The sequence below is a fragment of the Pseudonaja textilis genome, chromosome 1 (assembly GCF_049901715.1).
Source record: "Pseudonaja textilis isolate UNSWEBS1 chromosome 1, rPseTex1.2, whole genome shotgun sequence".
Classification (NCBI taxonomy): domain Eukaryota; kingdom Metazoa; phylum Chordata; class Lepidosauria; order Squamata; family Elapidae; genus Pseudonaja; species Pseudonaja textilis.
Window position 1 is genome coordinate 197,833,952 of NC_141990.1, and position 15,718 is coordinate 197,849,669.

At 38.2% G+C, this 15,718-nt stretch overlaps 1 protein-coding gene across 9 annotated transcripts in view; it reads right to left on the reverse strand.

Annotated features, from left to right (window-relative positions):
* Positions 1-15,718, reverse strand: part of FMNL2 (formin like 2) — a 191,397-nt gene that overhangs the window by 14,204 nt on the left and 161,475 nt on the right. For 5 of the 9 annotated variants that reach the window (XM_087920204.1, XM_087920207.1, XM_087920205.1 and 2 more), the window contains exons 15-22: positions 14,376-14,567; positions 8,766-8,786; positions 5,710-5,834; positions 4,970-5,169; positions 3,839-4,073; positions 2,779-2,847; positions 2,586-2,666; positions 883-1,012 (exon numbers count right to left, since the gene is read on the reverse strand). In XM_087920204.1, the coding sequence (XP_087776330.1) occupies positions 883-1,012; positions 2,586-2,666; positions 2,779-2,847; positions 3,839-4,073; positions 4,970-5,169; positions 5,710-5,834; positions 8,766-8,786; positions 14,376-14,567 (1,053 nt within the window). The remainder of the gene's footprint in view (positions 1-882; positions 1,013-2,585; positions 2,667-2,778; positions 2,848-3,838; positions 4,074-4,969; positions 5,170-5,709; positions 5,835-8,765; positions 8,787-14,375; positions 14,568-15,718) is intronic. The other 4 variants (XM_026697219.2, XM_026697220.2, XM_087920208.1 and 1 more) reach the window with 1 other exon arrangement.

Genomic DNA, 15,718 nt, shown 5'->3' on the forward strand with positions numbered 1-15,718 from the left:
CCCGGAAAAGCATTGGCAAATCAGGAATGTATAAATCTCATTAATCTGCATCGGCTTTTGGAACTGCAGTGCAAGGGCCATATAATATGTTTTAAAGAGTGGATGAGAATTTAAATATTTGATAGGAAAATACAATGTTTTATTTCTTATAGATGACATTATTAGGAAACCTTGGTGATTTCTGGAGCTTGGCTGTTTTCTTGCAAACATTTCATTACCAAGTTATCTAGCGCTCGTGATGTTACCCAGTTTGGGTATTGAAACATCTCCAAGAAAACAACCAAGCTCAGAGAACATCAAGAACCCCTCATTTTAACCCTGAGTTACAAATATTCTCCTTTATTGGAACAACATTACTTTTAATGATTAATTTCTGACAGAACTATTACATTTTAATATACACAGGGCATCTCAATTGATTTCCAGATTTTTAAAAAATGGGATGAACATGTATAAAAGGGATCCAAGAGCAATTATTCTGTGATACCTAGACTGGGCTACAATATCCACTCTCATGTAGGCAAACCAGGATGACACAAGAGAGACCAGGAGGGAGGATTAATTGCTGGTAGACACAGAGTCTGGTGGATGCGGAAGGTTGCACCTGTTGAATATGCACCAATGTTATAAAGAAATAGGTCTTGCAGTGAAACTAAGAAGGCGGTCTGATTGCTAAGAACAGAAGGAATCAGATTTAAAATCAGGATGACTTTGTGATCTCCCATGCTCAAACGGTCTTAAGAGTCCATCTGCCTTTTACAAACTTGTGTAGCTCCCAAGCTAATTAATAGCTTCACCGGGGGCTCCCTTCTCACGAGTTATCGTTGCATTAAGACAGGCATACATTTTCCACACTTAATAAGTAACAAATGGCCATCTTACCTGCAGCAGCTTTCTCTACATAGTGAAGTTCATTGTAAAAAAGGCAAACCTGCTGGTATTTCTCTTTTACAACATTGGATATATAGTGCAATAGGGTTTGTTTTCTGTCTGTTGATTTTGTATCCAACAACTGCAAATAAAGCAGAAAGAGACGTGTTAGGAATACAATAATCATATAATTCTAAGATAAAATCACAGATTTCCGGGAAAGACAATTCTCCACCTTGTCTTCTCTCCAGCAGCAAATTATCACTTTTTTTCAAAAACCACTCCAAGAGGATCAGGGAAGTGAGGACTTTTCTGACAACTACAGAGTCCAACCAGAATGATGATATGCGAGAACCTTCCTTCCATGAACATAGCTATTTAAAAACCAAGCCTGATTAGAAGTAAATTACTCCTCTTGCTTATTCTTCTGTACTCCATCCTACAACTGCCTTTGTAACTTATTGGAAGTTTTCTCTTCTATGAGACATCTTCAAATACCTTAACGTATTGTTCAAGTCACAGTCTACCTGTTTTAGGTGAAACAGAATACTAAGGAAAACAGCCTCTGACAACTTTTTGTAGAATTTATAGAATTCTTTATTGGCCCAGTGTGATTGGACACACAAGCAACGTGTCTCTGGTTCATAAGCTTTCAGTCTACATACAAGCAACATGTAATGAATCATGATCATAATCATAAAATACAATCATCATAAACCATAAGATACAAACTCGGTGATAATCATAGGATATTAAATAAGCAAACAACATAAATCATAATAGGATATTAAAGAAAGGCAATCAACATAAATCATGAGATACAAAAAACAAGGTTGTAGTTATAAGAAGCTAAGGGAATAGGTAATAGGAAAGATGAAAAGATGTGAAGGATAACAGGTAAGACAGCCCTACTAGATGATTCGACATCTTAGGGCATATACAGTATTGTGGGAATTAGTCGTTTAGCAGAATGATAGCATTGGGGCCGGGGAGGTGGGGATGACTGTCTTTGTGTTGGTTGTTTTGGTGTGTAATGCCCTATAGCACCACCCTGAGGGAATTAAATAATCAATTAATCAGTTGAAATACTGTCCAACTAAATGTGTTATATTAGAAATATTTTCAAAACAAGAAATTGAGTTTAAATGGAAGCCAGCATGTAGAAGAATTAACCAAAAATTAGCTTGTTGGGGTCTGTCCGCTTTTATTATAACCATCACTCAAATTTATTGGAAATTAACATCAGAACAAATACAAAGAAAGAGTATAATGAACAAGGAGTACCAAAGATACAAGGATATTCTGCTTATTTTTGGTTCTCTTTTAATGAATAGCCCAACCAACCTGATAGGAATGATTTGCTTATTAGTCATATTCTTCTTAGAACATGGTTATTTTTCGGTTTTAATTTTTAAAAAATTGTAACATGTCCAGAAGATGAAGTTAATTTTTTAAATTCTACCATTCCTTTTTACAGAATTTTTAATACTGAAAAATATATCCAACCTCCGTATCAGGCACATTTACTTGTATGTAAATGACTTTAGTTTCTGATGGCTTTTAGACAAATGTCAGTTTTCTAATGGCTTTTAGACATTCCTGATGGCTTTTAGACAAATGTCGGTTTTCCCTTCCTATGAGGGAGCTGGGTGAAGCTGGATGAAGCTGGATAAACGAATGGGAATGTTTGTAGGTAAGTAAAGGTCCCTACTTACCAGATCTAAACTTTGAAGTTTAAACCCATAGACAGCTCCTCGTTTACTGCTATTCATATAATTGCCCAGAGCCAAGATTATCTATAGGTATCATAAGAGAGGGAAAAAATTAATTTCAGCTAAAGTTGAAATTTGCTACTTGATATGAAACACAAATATAAGGCTCAAAAGACAGCAGCAAAATTAGACTTACCTCTAAGATTTTTTTGAGTTTCTGAGAAGACTTTATGGAGACAGATGCTGCAATGATTGCATGTAATTGCTAAAGGCAAAAACAGGAAATAGGGTGAACATCCTTAAAAACTCAGCAAGTGCAAATTAAAACAGAACACTTGGAGATTTCTGCAAGAGGGAATGAATTTCAAGTAAACCACTTTTCAAGGTAGAGTTAAGCAATATATTAAAGATCCCTTATGTTTCGTTTCTTCTTCCTTACGTTTCTTCTTGTCCATTCTTATTCCAACTTTCAAGACTTTAACAAGAAAGAAGGGGGCAGGAAACACACAATGCAAATACTGCAGAACCTCTCACACAAGAAACCATATCCAATCAAGCAACCATTAGTCAGGCACAATCAAGTTGGACTGCATAGTAACTTCACTGAAAAATGCCTGCTGACTTGACATATTGCTAGTAATGATTGTAGCTTTTCCAAGCACAGTCTCTATAATCTTTTTCAAACCATGCTTTGAACCATCCATGCTTCTTGGATATTGTTTTGCCCCTTCTACTTCTCTAAAAATTTCTAGTTTTCCCACTTCATCATGTACACATATCACACGTCTCAGGATCTGACGTATCTGATGTAAGCAGTGATATCTAATGCAATTGTCTCAACGCAGCTATATTTGTGACTAAGAGTGGCTAGAGATGAACAGGAAAGCAGGAAATAACATCAGACCATCTCCAATAAAATGTTTTCTAAACTACCTGCTCAAAAATGAACGCTAACAAATATATGGGTAGTTCTCGTTTTGCAACTGCATCACACAGTGACTTTTCAGAGTTCTAATGGTGATTAAAAAATGAAATTATGTGATGAGTTCCTGCATTTGCAGGTCTATAAAGCCAAGGAAAGCTGAAATATGATTGTAAAATTGTAATGTTTCATTATGTGTCTGTTTCGCTTCATGATTCAAGTCCTGGATCCAACTGTGGTCACTAAATGAGGATTACCTGTAAGCCTAACTCTGAGAATTAAGATGCAGTCCTTTCCCTTTGTAAAACAGAGCTCTGATCCACATCTCACTCACCGGTGTGAGCATCTGTATGCTTTCAGTAAAGTTGCCAACGAATGCCATGATGGTCATTTTCTGCATCAGCCTTTCTATTTTGCTGAACTGCATCATAAACCGATCCTCATCTGACAGATTCTCAAAGGGCTTCCTTTCCCGCTCGTAAAGCCGCAACACTTTCACTTCGTTTTCCGTTGGCAGGAATCTCATCAGACATTCAACAAAATCTACTGGCAGAGTCTTCAAATCAAACCTGACAATACAACACAAATGCAATACACTTCAGTTCTACAAAATGAACAACAGAAGTACATCTTTAAATGTTTTGCCTGAGGTACAACATAACCACAGTTTTCATCAACTTTTCAAATTACTGAAGTTACTGTGGGTCCCCACATTTCCCAAATATTCCCCTTTGAAATATTTGTAAAACTTAAATGTGGTAAGCTGAACTATAGAAGTGTTTTCTGGAAAGAGATCTGGCTAAATTCCACATGCCTGGAAAGACTGCAAAGAAATTCAGGAAGCTAAGCTCATAAATGGCTCTTAAGATAAGCATTGTGCTGAAGTAGGATTTGCAAGTGACATTCAGATACAATAATGGACCATTTAATCACTAATTGGTAGCCAGCTGAACATTTGAAGATGCAACCTATGCACAGTAATAATGAATCACATATGCACAATGCCATTCTACATTTGTTCAAGATACTTGGACTACATTCAAATAATATGCAAAGAACTACACTCTTTTCATTTCCCTAATAGCTACCATATTTCTTTCAAATTGGTATTTAACTTGCCACTAAGAATGGAAATTTTGCATGACAAGCATTATAGATGAATCCATACGATGTTCTTCGAAACAAAACAAAAAATACCAATTGAACATTAGCGCAAAACAGGTCACTTTTCTTCTTGCTTTTGTGACATGTGTATATTGGCCCTCTGCAGCTTAACACGTAAGTGTATCCCAAGGAATTTAAGGAGCTGAATCCACAAACGGTATGTGCCGACTTGGAGCCTTAGTGTTAAAAAAAACCACAAACGAATATAAAACAAGCAAACCTTCTTGGATCTATTCTAGTTGCACAAACACTGCTTGGCAGTTCATATATTTAAAATTGTGTACAAAATCTTTTCACTTACGCTTGAATAGCTTTACATATTTCATCGGCAGTCTTTCCAGCTTTTCTTAGGGTGATAGCAAGATTTTTAGCCCTATTTGCCTCCAGAAGCGTGACTTTGTTTGATCCTTTCTGAGTTATTTGCTTGCTTGAAGAAAGGTCGATGGCTGGCCCTTGGGCTTTTGTCTTGAATATTTCTTCAAATTCATCCACGTTTAAATCCTAAAAGAGACTTTTTTTAGAAAGGACAACCTGGGAAACAAAAATCTTACAGAATGCATCTGTAAAGAACAAAAGGGGTCCAATTATACCATCATCTGTACAACTCAAAGTAAAAACACCAAGACTCTCAATTCCTCGTCAAATACACTTATCACCTGTCATGTGAATTTAGGTCACACTTCTGCATCACAGGAGAAAACAAAGATGACTTCGGAAGCGAAACAAAAACGAAAATGAAAGCTGGCTCCAAGTTTTCAGTTAGAAATAAACCTAACATTAACTAGACCCAAAGGAAAACATCCAAGTTTCCAAACAAAGATGCAGGTGTGGGCAGAAGAACATAAACTTAAAGTCAGTCCATCAAATCGGGTATTTTCTTTAGATAACAATGAAACACTTAAAATCTGCTAAATAGCATATGATAAAATGTGCAATAGCGAATCAAAACCATTCAACTTCAATAGGAGGCATAATTCCTATTAATTCTCTTGGAGCCCCTCTCCTCTAGAAATTCAAAACCACAATGTTCAAGGCTCGTACCTCCAAGATCCTTTCATCATCAATTTCATTGAAGACAGTCCCATTAATCTGGTTGGGTTTCAGAGCTACCCAGTTAAATACTGGCATGCGGAACTTGGTCTTAATTGGCTTCTTGATTTTCACAGCTTAAAAGAAGAGAACAGTGCAATTAGACATTTCAGAAGTCCTAATCAAAACCCTTTTTAATCATTACAGTTACTACTGGGGAGTGGGGAGGTGGCATTTTAACACTGAAAAACATCTAGCCAAAATTTTAAAAAATATACTAACTATCCATAATGATTAGGCACTCCTGGAAAATTAAAAAAAAAAAAAGACCAGAGGGAGAAAGATTTCAAGTCAGTAACTGACTACTGATATGATAATTCATATCAAAATTTGGCAACACTGATATATAAAAAAATAATTGTATACTTTTTTCCTACTAGCTATCCTGAACCGCAATCTAATGCCCACTTTTACCTAAAAATAAATCCAGATAAATTCAAGAGAACTTCTTATTAGATATGCACAGGGTTGCATATTGGAATACACAAATAGCTTACTCACTGCAAAGTAGACTTCCTGCCCATGTGATTTTAGTCCATTCTCATTCTGACCCCCTTACAATTAAAGCTCCAAACACAATGCCTTTTGGGGGAGGAGATTAATCTCATTGTCTGAGGAAGAATTATAATCCATTTATTTAAAAGTTATAGACATTCCATCTAAACCTTTTAGTCTTGGCTAAATTAAGATTGATAGGAAGGGATAAGGGCTGCTGCAAAGCATTTAGAAGCTGTAAACTGTGATTGTCCCGGTGTTTTAAGAATAAGCCCCACATAAACATTACTTGTTTTCTAGGGAACAATCTAGGGATTGACATTTTCAGACTGATTAGGGATTCAGACATGTAATTACAATGATTGAGCAGCACATTATGCAAATGTGACATATAAAGACTTAAGCCTATTATGACACTAATTGTGTTAAAGACACACATTTGCAAAGATAGAAATGGAATTGTAGGATTCCTCCCATCTCTTTAAACAGGAAGGAACTTACATGTCCAGTTCAGATATTTTCAGATGAACCTTGAAATGGGGACCTTCAGAATTAGAGACATTATCCTACCCATGTAAATGGTACCTGAAATTTGACGGGTCTATTAGGGAAAAAGTATTGCTGCCAAATTTAAATAAGCCAGGATTTTGTATTCTAAATGGTGTAAAGAACACCTGTCAGTCTCAGAACTAACCGTCCTTCATGCTGATCTCTCTCTCTCTCTCTCTCTCTCTCTCTCTCTCTCTCTCACACACACACACACACACACACACACACACACATCTAAACTCAAGTAGGGTGAGTTTGATACTCAGCCACACCTTCACCATTTCTGTGGAAAATGCAGGGATAGGAAGAATAGGAAAATGGACCAAGCTCATGCACAGACTAAGGGGTTTCTGGTTTTTGCCACAATTCTTTTTAGGATGAGGGTGGTGGAACCCAGCTACATAATCTTTTTAACATTAAGGGGATGTGTGTAAGATCTGAAACAACTAAAAGCAGTTCTTTCCTCGCCTATCTGCTAAGATTAACTCAACTCCCTCTTGAAGGTATTTTTGCCTGAAGGAGAATGAGTCTGTATTCTATAGCATAATACTTCAAAATTTCTCTTTTATTAGGGTTTTTTTTTAAAAAAAAACTGATATTTGATATTTCATTCCAAGAAAGAACTAATATTTCTCAGGATTTGAAGTGGTTCTTAAACAGCAAGTTGCGTGCTGGTGTTAGGACAATAACAACACTCTGTAAGCACTTGTAAAAAGGCAAGTCTATGAGGGCAGCATTCTTAACTTTCTCATGGAGTGTGCTCTTCAAAATTCTTGTTTCTATAACCTTACAAACACTGCAAAATGAAAAGTCCCAGCTAATGCCCCTTTGATAAGAGAAATAAAGCTTGGGCAAATCATGGTTTCTAAGTTCAAGGCTTTCCTATTGAATAAAAACAAACTACCCTAACCCAGATGAGATGCTATTAGGCAATCTAATAGCAATGGCTCCCTAAGAAAAAAAATCTACCTGTTTAAAGTGGAGATGCCAAGAATTCATTCTGGGATCTTGGAATACCGAGATAATTATATTATGAGCATATGCAAAACAATTTAGAAAAATCCTTGATCATAGTACATGTCAACATTGTATTAAACATGATATTAATATTTCTAGTCTATTTATAATAGAATAGTAAATATATCCATAATTCTATTATATATTATTACACCATCGACCTCAGACATAAATAGCATTGTTGTAATATTAAATTTTATGTGTAGATTAGATGCAAGACCAATTATGTCTATAGAGGGCAGACAAAGTAAATAAGTTAAAGAAGCCAGTAAAGCAAACAACCTGCAGGAATGATTTGTTTCACAAAGAAAATATGCATATGTTTTGATCACGAGACAACATGAAGATAATGGCTTTATAAAGTTTACAGTATGGATAATATTTTACATAATGCAGACCATCTTGTGCTTTTAGATAAGACCAAAAAACACCACAATGTGGTTTTTTAAAATGGCAAAATCACACGCATACCCACAAAGGATGTTGCGTTTCAAATCTGAAGCTAAAAAGTATTTCAGAAGGTTTACTGGGCACCTTCTGGTCCAACTGTCACCTCCTTAAAGAAACAGCCTGTTTTCCTGGGCTCCCTCTATAGCTATGTAAAGGCATATCAGACCTAAGGAGGCACTTTAAGGGTGTCACAAGGTGCTTTGGAGTGAGTGCTAATGCTCTGCTGATGACCCTTAACTCAGAAACGTGCTTTTTTTGGAATTGCACGACTCCTGTGTAAGCCCAGCAGAAACCCCTGCTTTTATAAAGAGGTGCTGACAGGAAGATCACACGTGCCCACACCGAACTGCCTTTTCGGCTTTTTATCTGAAACAGAGCATATCCATAATGACAACATATGTGCATGCATGTACATTACATACACATGCAAAGCGCGACAGGACAGAAAAGAGAGGTATTAGAAAACAAGATAAAATACTTAACAAGAAGGAACCTACAGAAAAGCTTGATTGGCCCATCTTAAAGTGAAGCAAAGGGAATAAAGAAGAAAAGGGTTAACAGTAATCAAAACTAGAAGACGTTTAACTTTTTATTTATTTAAACAAAACAGTGAAATGACTTACTATTATTTATTACTATTTTTCTAGCTAGAAATAAGGGTATTCATTGTTATTTAATTTCCCCCTGTCTTGTAATCTGGTTAACAGGAGTACAAGCAAATAAAAAACCAAAATACAAAACACAGAAAACATAAATTTAAGTATGTATTACATCCAATTAACAATTACAAACCTGTTGTATCTCTTTGGGTTTTTTTTAATACCACAAAATTGGCTCAGAGGTGGCTGCTAAAGGTATATAAAGGTGTGTGTGTGTAGAGACCTTTTTGTGTTTAATCTACCTTCATCTGTAAGGCAAAGATAGGGAATCAGACCAAGCCCATCATTCTTGACCATTAGCCACTTAGCCAGAGTTTAATGGCAGTTAAAATAACTTTTGGAGGGCTCCAGCACCTTACCCATCCACTCAGGTTTAGGACAAAGTGTATTTTCTTGCGTCACAGTATCTTAATATGTTACCCTAACACTCAGTGACGCATGGGCCTCTCAAGAATCTTCTTCTGATGTCACCTAAGCAGGCAACATAAGAAAACCATCCACTCTTTTTTTCCTTTTGCAGTTAAAAACATTTAGCTTAAATAATAGAACAGCAATTAAGCTCCATCAGATGACCCAGTCCTGCTACCAATGTCTACCCTAAACAACCCTCTTTTATGCACAGGCCTTGGAAAAGAGAAGACTCAAATATTTTGAATAAAGTTCTTAATAGGTGTCATTTTCAAAAATGCAAGTGTTCCATCTATACCCAAAAGGAGGCAGCAACATTTATAAATTCTTGGAGCCCTTTTCATATTAATGAGCTTTTGCCCCAGGAACTGAATAGATTTCAATGGGCCAGTCTGAGTTATACTTTGGTCTATTCCAAGTCACAGTGGTCACAAAGAAACGGTATTAATTATAGCAAGACAAAACAGCATTGACAAGATGGCTGGTCATCAGATTTAAAGGAGGGCTGTGACTAACCATTAAACCAAGGCAATGACTGCAAGCTGGTGTGGGGGACTGGAATAGGGTGAATAGAATTACCCAGACAGTAAGATGGGTTTTTTTTTTCTTCAGAACCTGGAATTGAATGTCTATTGCCAAATGCATAGATACTATCAGAAGGTGAACAAGTCTAGATGTTAGATAAAGTCCAAGAGAAAGCATTTACTAAGAGAACATATACTTGGCTAGCTGAAGTTCCAGTGGTGCCAAATTAATATCCCAATAGAGCAGAGGCACCCAAATATTTTTACTTAAGAATATTACAAGATAAAATCAAACGTGTGAGTTACATGTCTAAGGAAAAAAAAACAGAACTAGGTCCTACTACAACCTTTAATTTTCTTTAAGAGGAAAACGGCGCAGGCAGAACTAATGAAAAGTACGGATCGTTTGTCTATTTTCAAAATATATTGGGAAAGGATGCCAAAGTTTTCTCAATGTAATTCTTTCATGGCACCAATCTATACAGTACAGTCTATATTTACTCATTTGATTCTCTCCATTCACAAACAGCATCGTTTTCGAAGTGCATAGCTTAGGAGCATTTGGTATAAGTTAGTGACCTTTAAATTATTCAGCTGATTCTAACAACACTGCGAGCACAATTTACCTTTAGAGGACTAAATTTCTGGCAGGGAAATTAGCATACCCTTCATCTATTGTATCATCAATAGGTAAGTGGTTGTATTGTATCATCATATAGTAAGCATCCATTACATTTTTGTAATAATACTGAACAGAAAATGGAAAATGGATAGATAGCATTCTCGAACCAAACATACTCCACAGATAATCTGTTTTTTTTCCTCTGTAATAGATTTTGTTGTTGAAATAAATAATAGAAGCAGCAAATGGGGTGGAGGAATGGGAGGGTCGCAAGTTGACTACACCACTGTCCCTCTCCCTCTTTCCTTCCCCCCCCTCCTGTTCTTAACATTCCTTAAGAAGACAAAGTGAGAAAAGACAAGGGAAAGTCAACTTTTATCTAGCCTAAATCAGGTAGGAAAATTCAACGATACTGATACAGTATAACCTGGATGGACCACAATAGGTAAATCGGTGTTTGCATTATCATGAATAGCAGGAAAGCTTCTGAAATGTGAATATGTATTCTGAAATTGAGCCTGGAATGCTGATTGGGCAGTGTTCTGGTATAGTCATCTGGGAAATATCCTTTGTAGATAAAGTTTTGAAATTTTGTAAAATGAAACTGTATTAGGGCAGGGGTTCCCAACCCGCAGTCCATGGCATGCCAGAAACCGGTCCATGCAAAAAAAGGGAAGCCACATATGCAGGATGCAGGTAGCATATGAAACCAGTGAAAAAAACCACTGTCCATGGAACCAAAAGAACCCTGGGGCCCAAAAGGTTGGGGACTGCTGTTTTAGGGCATTAAAAAAAAAGGTCCTGCTTAAGCTTAATAGCATATGTGAGCATATTTTTCCAGTTTGCACAGGCAGAAATAGAATAAGACATTCTTTTTTCTGGTGCATTAAAGTTTTTGAGAACTGTGAGAGTTCACATGTAGTTTTTCTCCATCTCTTCCTGACTTCAAATACAGCCACGTGCATGACAGTGTGGCACATAGACTTGCTTATGATGTGTGTGTGTGTGTATGTGTGTGTTTTCTGAGGTTTTCGCGGGTATTTGTATGTGGATCTTTGGTTATTCGGGTTTTCTCCCGCATAAAATTGGAAGTAACTTGGTGACGTTTCGACAAAGTCTCATTCATCATCTTCAGGCTTGTGTCTTCGGCTTTGTGCTTCTCAGAGTAATGTGAGTTTGCAGCTGCTTCTGCCTTTTAACTGCTAGTGGGGTGTGACTTGATTGGGTGGGGGCTTGGCTGTGTTCTGATTGGGTGGGGGTGTGTTTTCATTGGCTGGGGGTTGGCTGTGTTCTGATTGGCTGGGGATTGGCTGTGTTCTGATTGGCTGGGGGTGTGTTCTGTTCAAGTGGGGGCTTGGTTGTGCTCAGGTTAGTCTTAGTTGCCAGGGGATTTGAGCTGGTGAGATGTGGTCCTGTTGTTTGGCTTCGCGTTCGTGGTCGTGCCACATCTTCATGGTGGGCGTCTGTTCGCTTCATGTAAGGGTCGGAGGGGTTTGAAGCAGGTAGCGATGCAGCTGCGGTACGGCTTCTGGTCCGTGGTCGTGTCTCATCATCTGTGTGGGTGTGAGTCTGCTTTTTGCGTGGAAGTGTGGTGGTAGCATCTTGTGTGGCTCTCGTGGGTGTGGGTCTGGTGTCATTCTTCATGTCATTCTTCATACCTCCCACCTACCAGCCATTTGGAAACCCACCCTCATTAACAAATAAGTACCTAACATGAAGAATGACATGACCACATTTTCGCGGATACTTACATGTATGGTATTCAGCTTTGTTCGGGTATTTTCCCACGTCATTATAGTTGTGCTTTTAAAGTTGTAGCAACGTTTCAGATGAACACAATACAGAAGCCTGTTGATGGCAGATGAGATTCTGCTGAAACGTTGCTACAACTTTAAAAGCACAACTATAATGATGTGGGAAAATACCCGAACAAAGCTGAATACCATACATGTAAGTATCTGCGAAAACTTAACACACATCTATCTATCTATCTATCTATCTATCTATCTATCTATCTATCTATCTATCTATCTTTGGCTATTCGGGTTTTCTCCCGAGTAAAATTGGAAGTATCTAGGCGACGTTTCGATGAAGTCTCATTCATCAACTTCAGGCTTGTGTCTTTGGCACAAGCCTGAAGATGATGAATGAGACTTCATCAAAACGTCGCCTAGATATTTCCAATTTTACATGGGAGAAAACCCGAATAGCCAAAGATCCATATAAAATACCCATGCAGAACCTCAGAAAACAAATATATGTATATATATATATATATATATATATATATATATATATATATATATATATATATATGTGTGTGTGTGTGTGTGTGTGTATATATATATATATATATATATATATATATATATATATTATATGTGTATATATATATATATATATATATATATATATATATATATTTGTTTTCTGAGGTTCGTGTTTATATGTGGATCTTGTTGTTGTTCTCGGATTCGATTGTTTCAATGAAGTCTCATTCATCATCTTCAGGCTTCTGTCTCGGCTCTGTGCTTCTCAGAGTAATGGAGATTGCAGCTGCTTCCTCCTTTAACTGCCAGTGGGGGTGGGACTTGATTGGGTGGGGGCTTGGCTGTGTTCTGATTGGGTGGGGGTGTGTTCTCATTGGTAGGGGGTTTGGCTGTGTTCTGATTGGTTGGGGGGTTAGCCGTGTTCTGATTGGTTGGAGGCCTGTTCTGTTCAGGTGGGGGCTTGGTTGTGCTCAGGTTAGTCTTAGTTGCTGGGGGATTTGAGCTGGAGAGTTGTGATCTGGCTGTTTGGCTTCAAGTTCGTGGTCCTGCTGCATCTTCATAGTGGGTGTCGGTTTGCTTCATGTATGGCTCATGTCCTGTGGCTTTGAAATTGATTTTAAAAATACCAGAATTATCGCCAAAACCGAACACTTCAACAGCAGAATAATCAGAGAAGCCATAGAGATAGAAAAACGCCCACACAGCATGAACAAACGAGATGACACCTCCCGCCTTCCAGCCATTTGGAAACCCGCCCTCATGAACAGACGAATACCTAACATGAAGAAGGACACCGGACCCACACCCATAAGAGCCACACAAGATGCCACCACCACACTTCCATGTAGAAAACAGACTCCCACCCATTCAGAAAATGAGAAACGACCATGGACCAGAAGCTGCACTGCAGCTGCATCACTACCCACTTCAAACCCCTCTGAGCCATACATGAAGCAAACCGACACCCACTATGAAGATGCAGCAGGACCACGAACTTGAAGCCAAACAGCCAGATCACAACTCTCCAGCTCAAATCCCCAGCAACTAAGACTAACCTGAGCACAACCAAGCCCCCACCTGAACAGAACAGGCCTCCAACCAATCAGAACACGGCTAACCCCCAACCAATCAGAACACAGCCAAACCCCTACCAATGAGAACACACACCCACCCAATCAGAACACAGCCAAGCCCCCACCCAATCAAGTCCCACCCCACTGGCAGTTAAAAGGAGGAAGCAGCTGCAATCTCCATTACTCTGAGAAGCACAGAGCCGGAGACAGAAGCCTGAAGATGATGAATGAGACTTCATCGAAACGTTGCCTAGATACTTCGAATCTTACGCGGGAGAAAACCCGAACAACCAAAGATCCACATATATATATATATATATATATATATATATATATATATATATATATATATATATATATATATAGTATAAATGCAGAAAATCTAGTTAAAAATTTAAGATATTGTTGGACCACATTAGTAGCTGTCAAGGGCCACAACCCATGGGGCCGTGGTTAGACATGCCTGATTAAGACTCTATGTCTTTCCCAGTAAGACTGCATCTTCAGCCTCAAAACCTTGCTCACGTGTCATGCTTTCTGTTGCTTCTTACCTGCTAATCCTGAGTTGAACACAACGGTAGGAGAGGCCATTCCTGGAAGTGGGGGCGCTAATGGTGGAGGTGGGATAGGAGGAGCTGGTACTGGTTCTGCAGCTGGACCAGGAAGAGGAGGTGGTGGGGGAGGAGGAGGAGGTGGTGGCGGCGGCGGCGGAGGCATTGATGCTGCCATGGGACCATTTTGCACTGTGAAATGAAAAATATATAACAGTCTTTGAAAACATTTCCTTACGTATTTCACTGAGTGAGGGAACTGTTTCTCTGCTCCTCAACAGAAACAGTAAGTGTTCCCTGAACCCCATACATTCATGATGGAGTCCTTTTCATTGTCTTGTTAACAGAGTGGAAAAAAGTCCAGATGGATGCTAGTTTGATTGATCTCCAAATGACAAATGTAACACATTGAACTTAATCCACCCAATGGCTTGCCTTGCCCATTCTGGAGAGACATGTGTTCAAAGTTAAATGAACAGAACAACCAAAGGGAAGAGGGCCTTTAACATGCTTGGCTCCAGTTTTCAACTTTCTGAAACCAGCACAAGAAAGAGTGGGAAGCAGTGTTTTATTCATGATTGTGTTGTTGCATTGACACTTACTACTTTTAGAATTCCCCAATAAACTGCAGCTGAAGACATTCAATGGCATTTTGGGATTAGGTTGTCCATAGAGCACATCCTTCAAATTATTATACTAACATAAAAAGATACCATGTTTTCTAGACCAACTTAAGCCTCAAATCAAACCGAGCATAGACAAAATACAACTTCTTTTTCTCTGAAATTAATTCAGCTTCAGCACAATGTAAATGGCCTCAGATCCAATGTTACCCGTCTTGATTAACCCATTCAGATTGATACCACTTTATAAATTTGGCTTACAGTTTATCTTCAGAAAGAAGAACTACATGAAAATAACACCTATGGATTTGGCCTATCGTATCTGGGCAAAGCAACGCTAGTTCGGATCATCTGAAGAATATAGTAATCATTTCAGGTCAAGTACACCTCTCTCCTCTTTAATATTACAGCATTTCTAGATAATTCATTACCTATCCAAGTGGCAAGAAAGAAATACTATCGTTGCTGTTGTACGATAAACTGTGAATGCAGTCCAGGGCGGACTAAATTCAGCCGGAACTCATTCTTAAGGATAGTTGGTTGAAAGTAGACCTCAAAGGTTTGAAGAAGTACTTGGAAGTAACAGCAAGGGAATGGGTACACTTAACATAACCATTTTCTTCAAAGAGACTAGCATGCTTGAGAATGCTTCAAAACTGCTAGCATGCTGGGAATGATGTTTTTGCTATGGGAAGTCATTGAATATTATTTAATGAACCC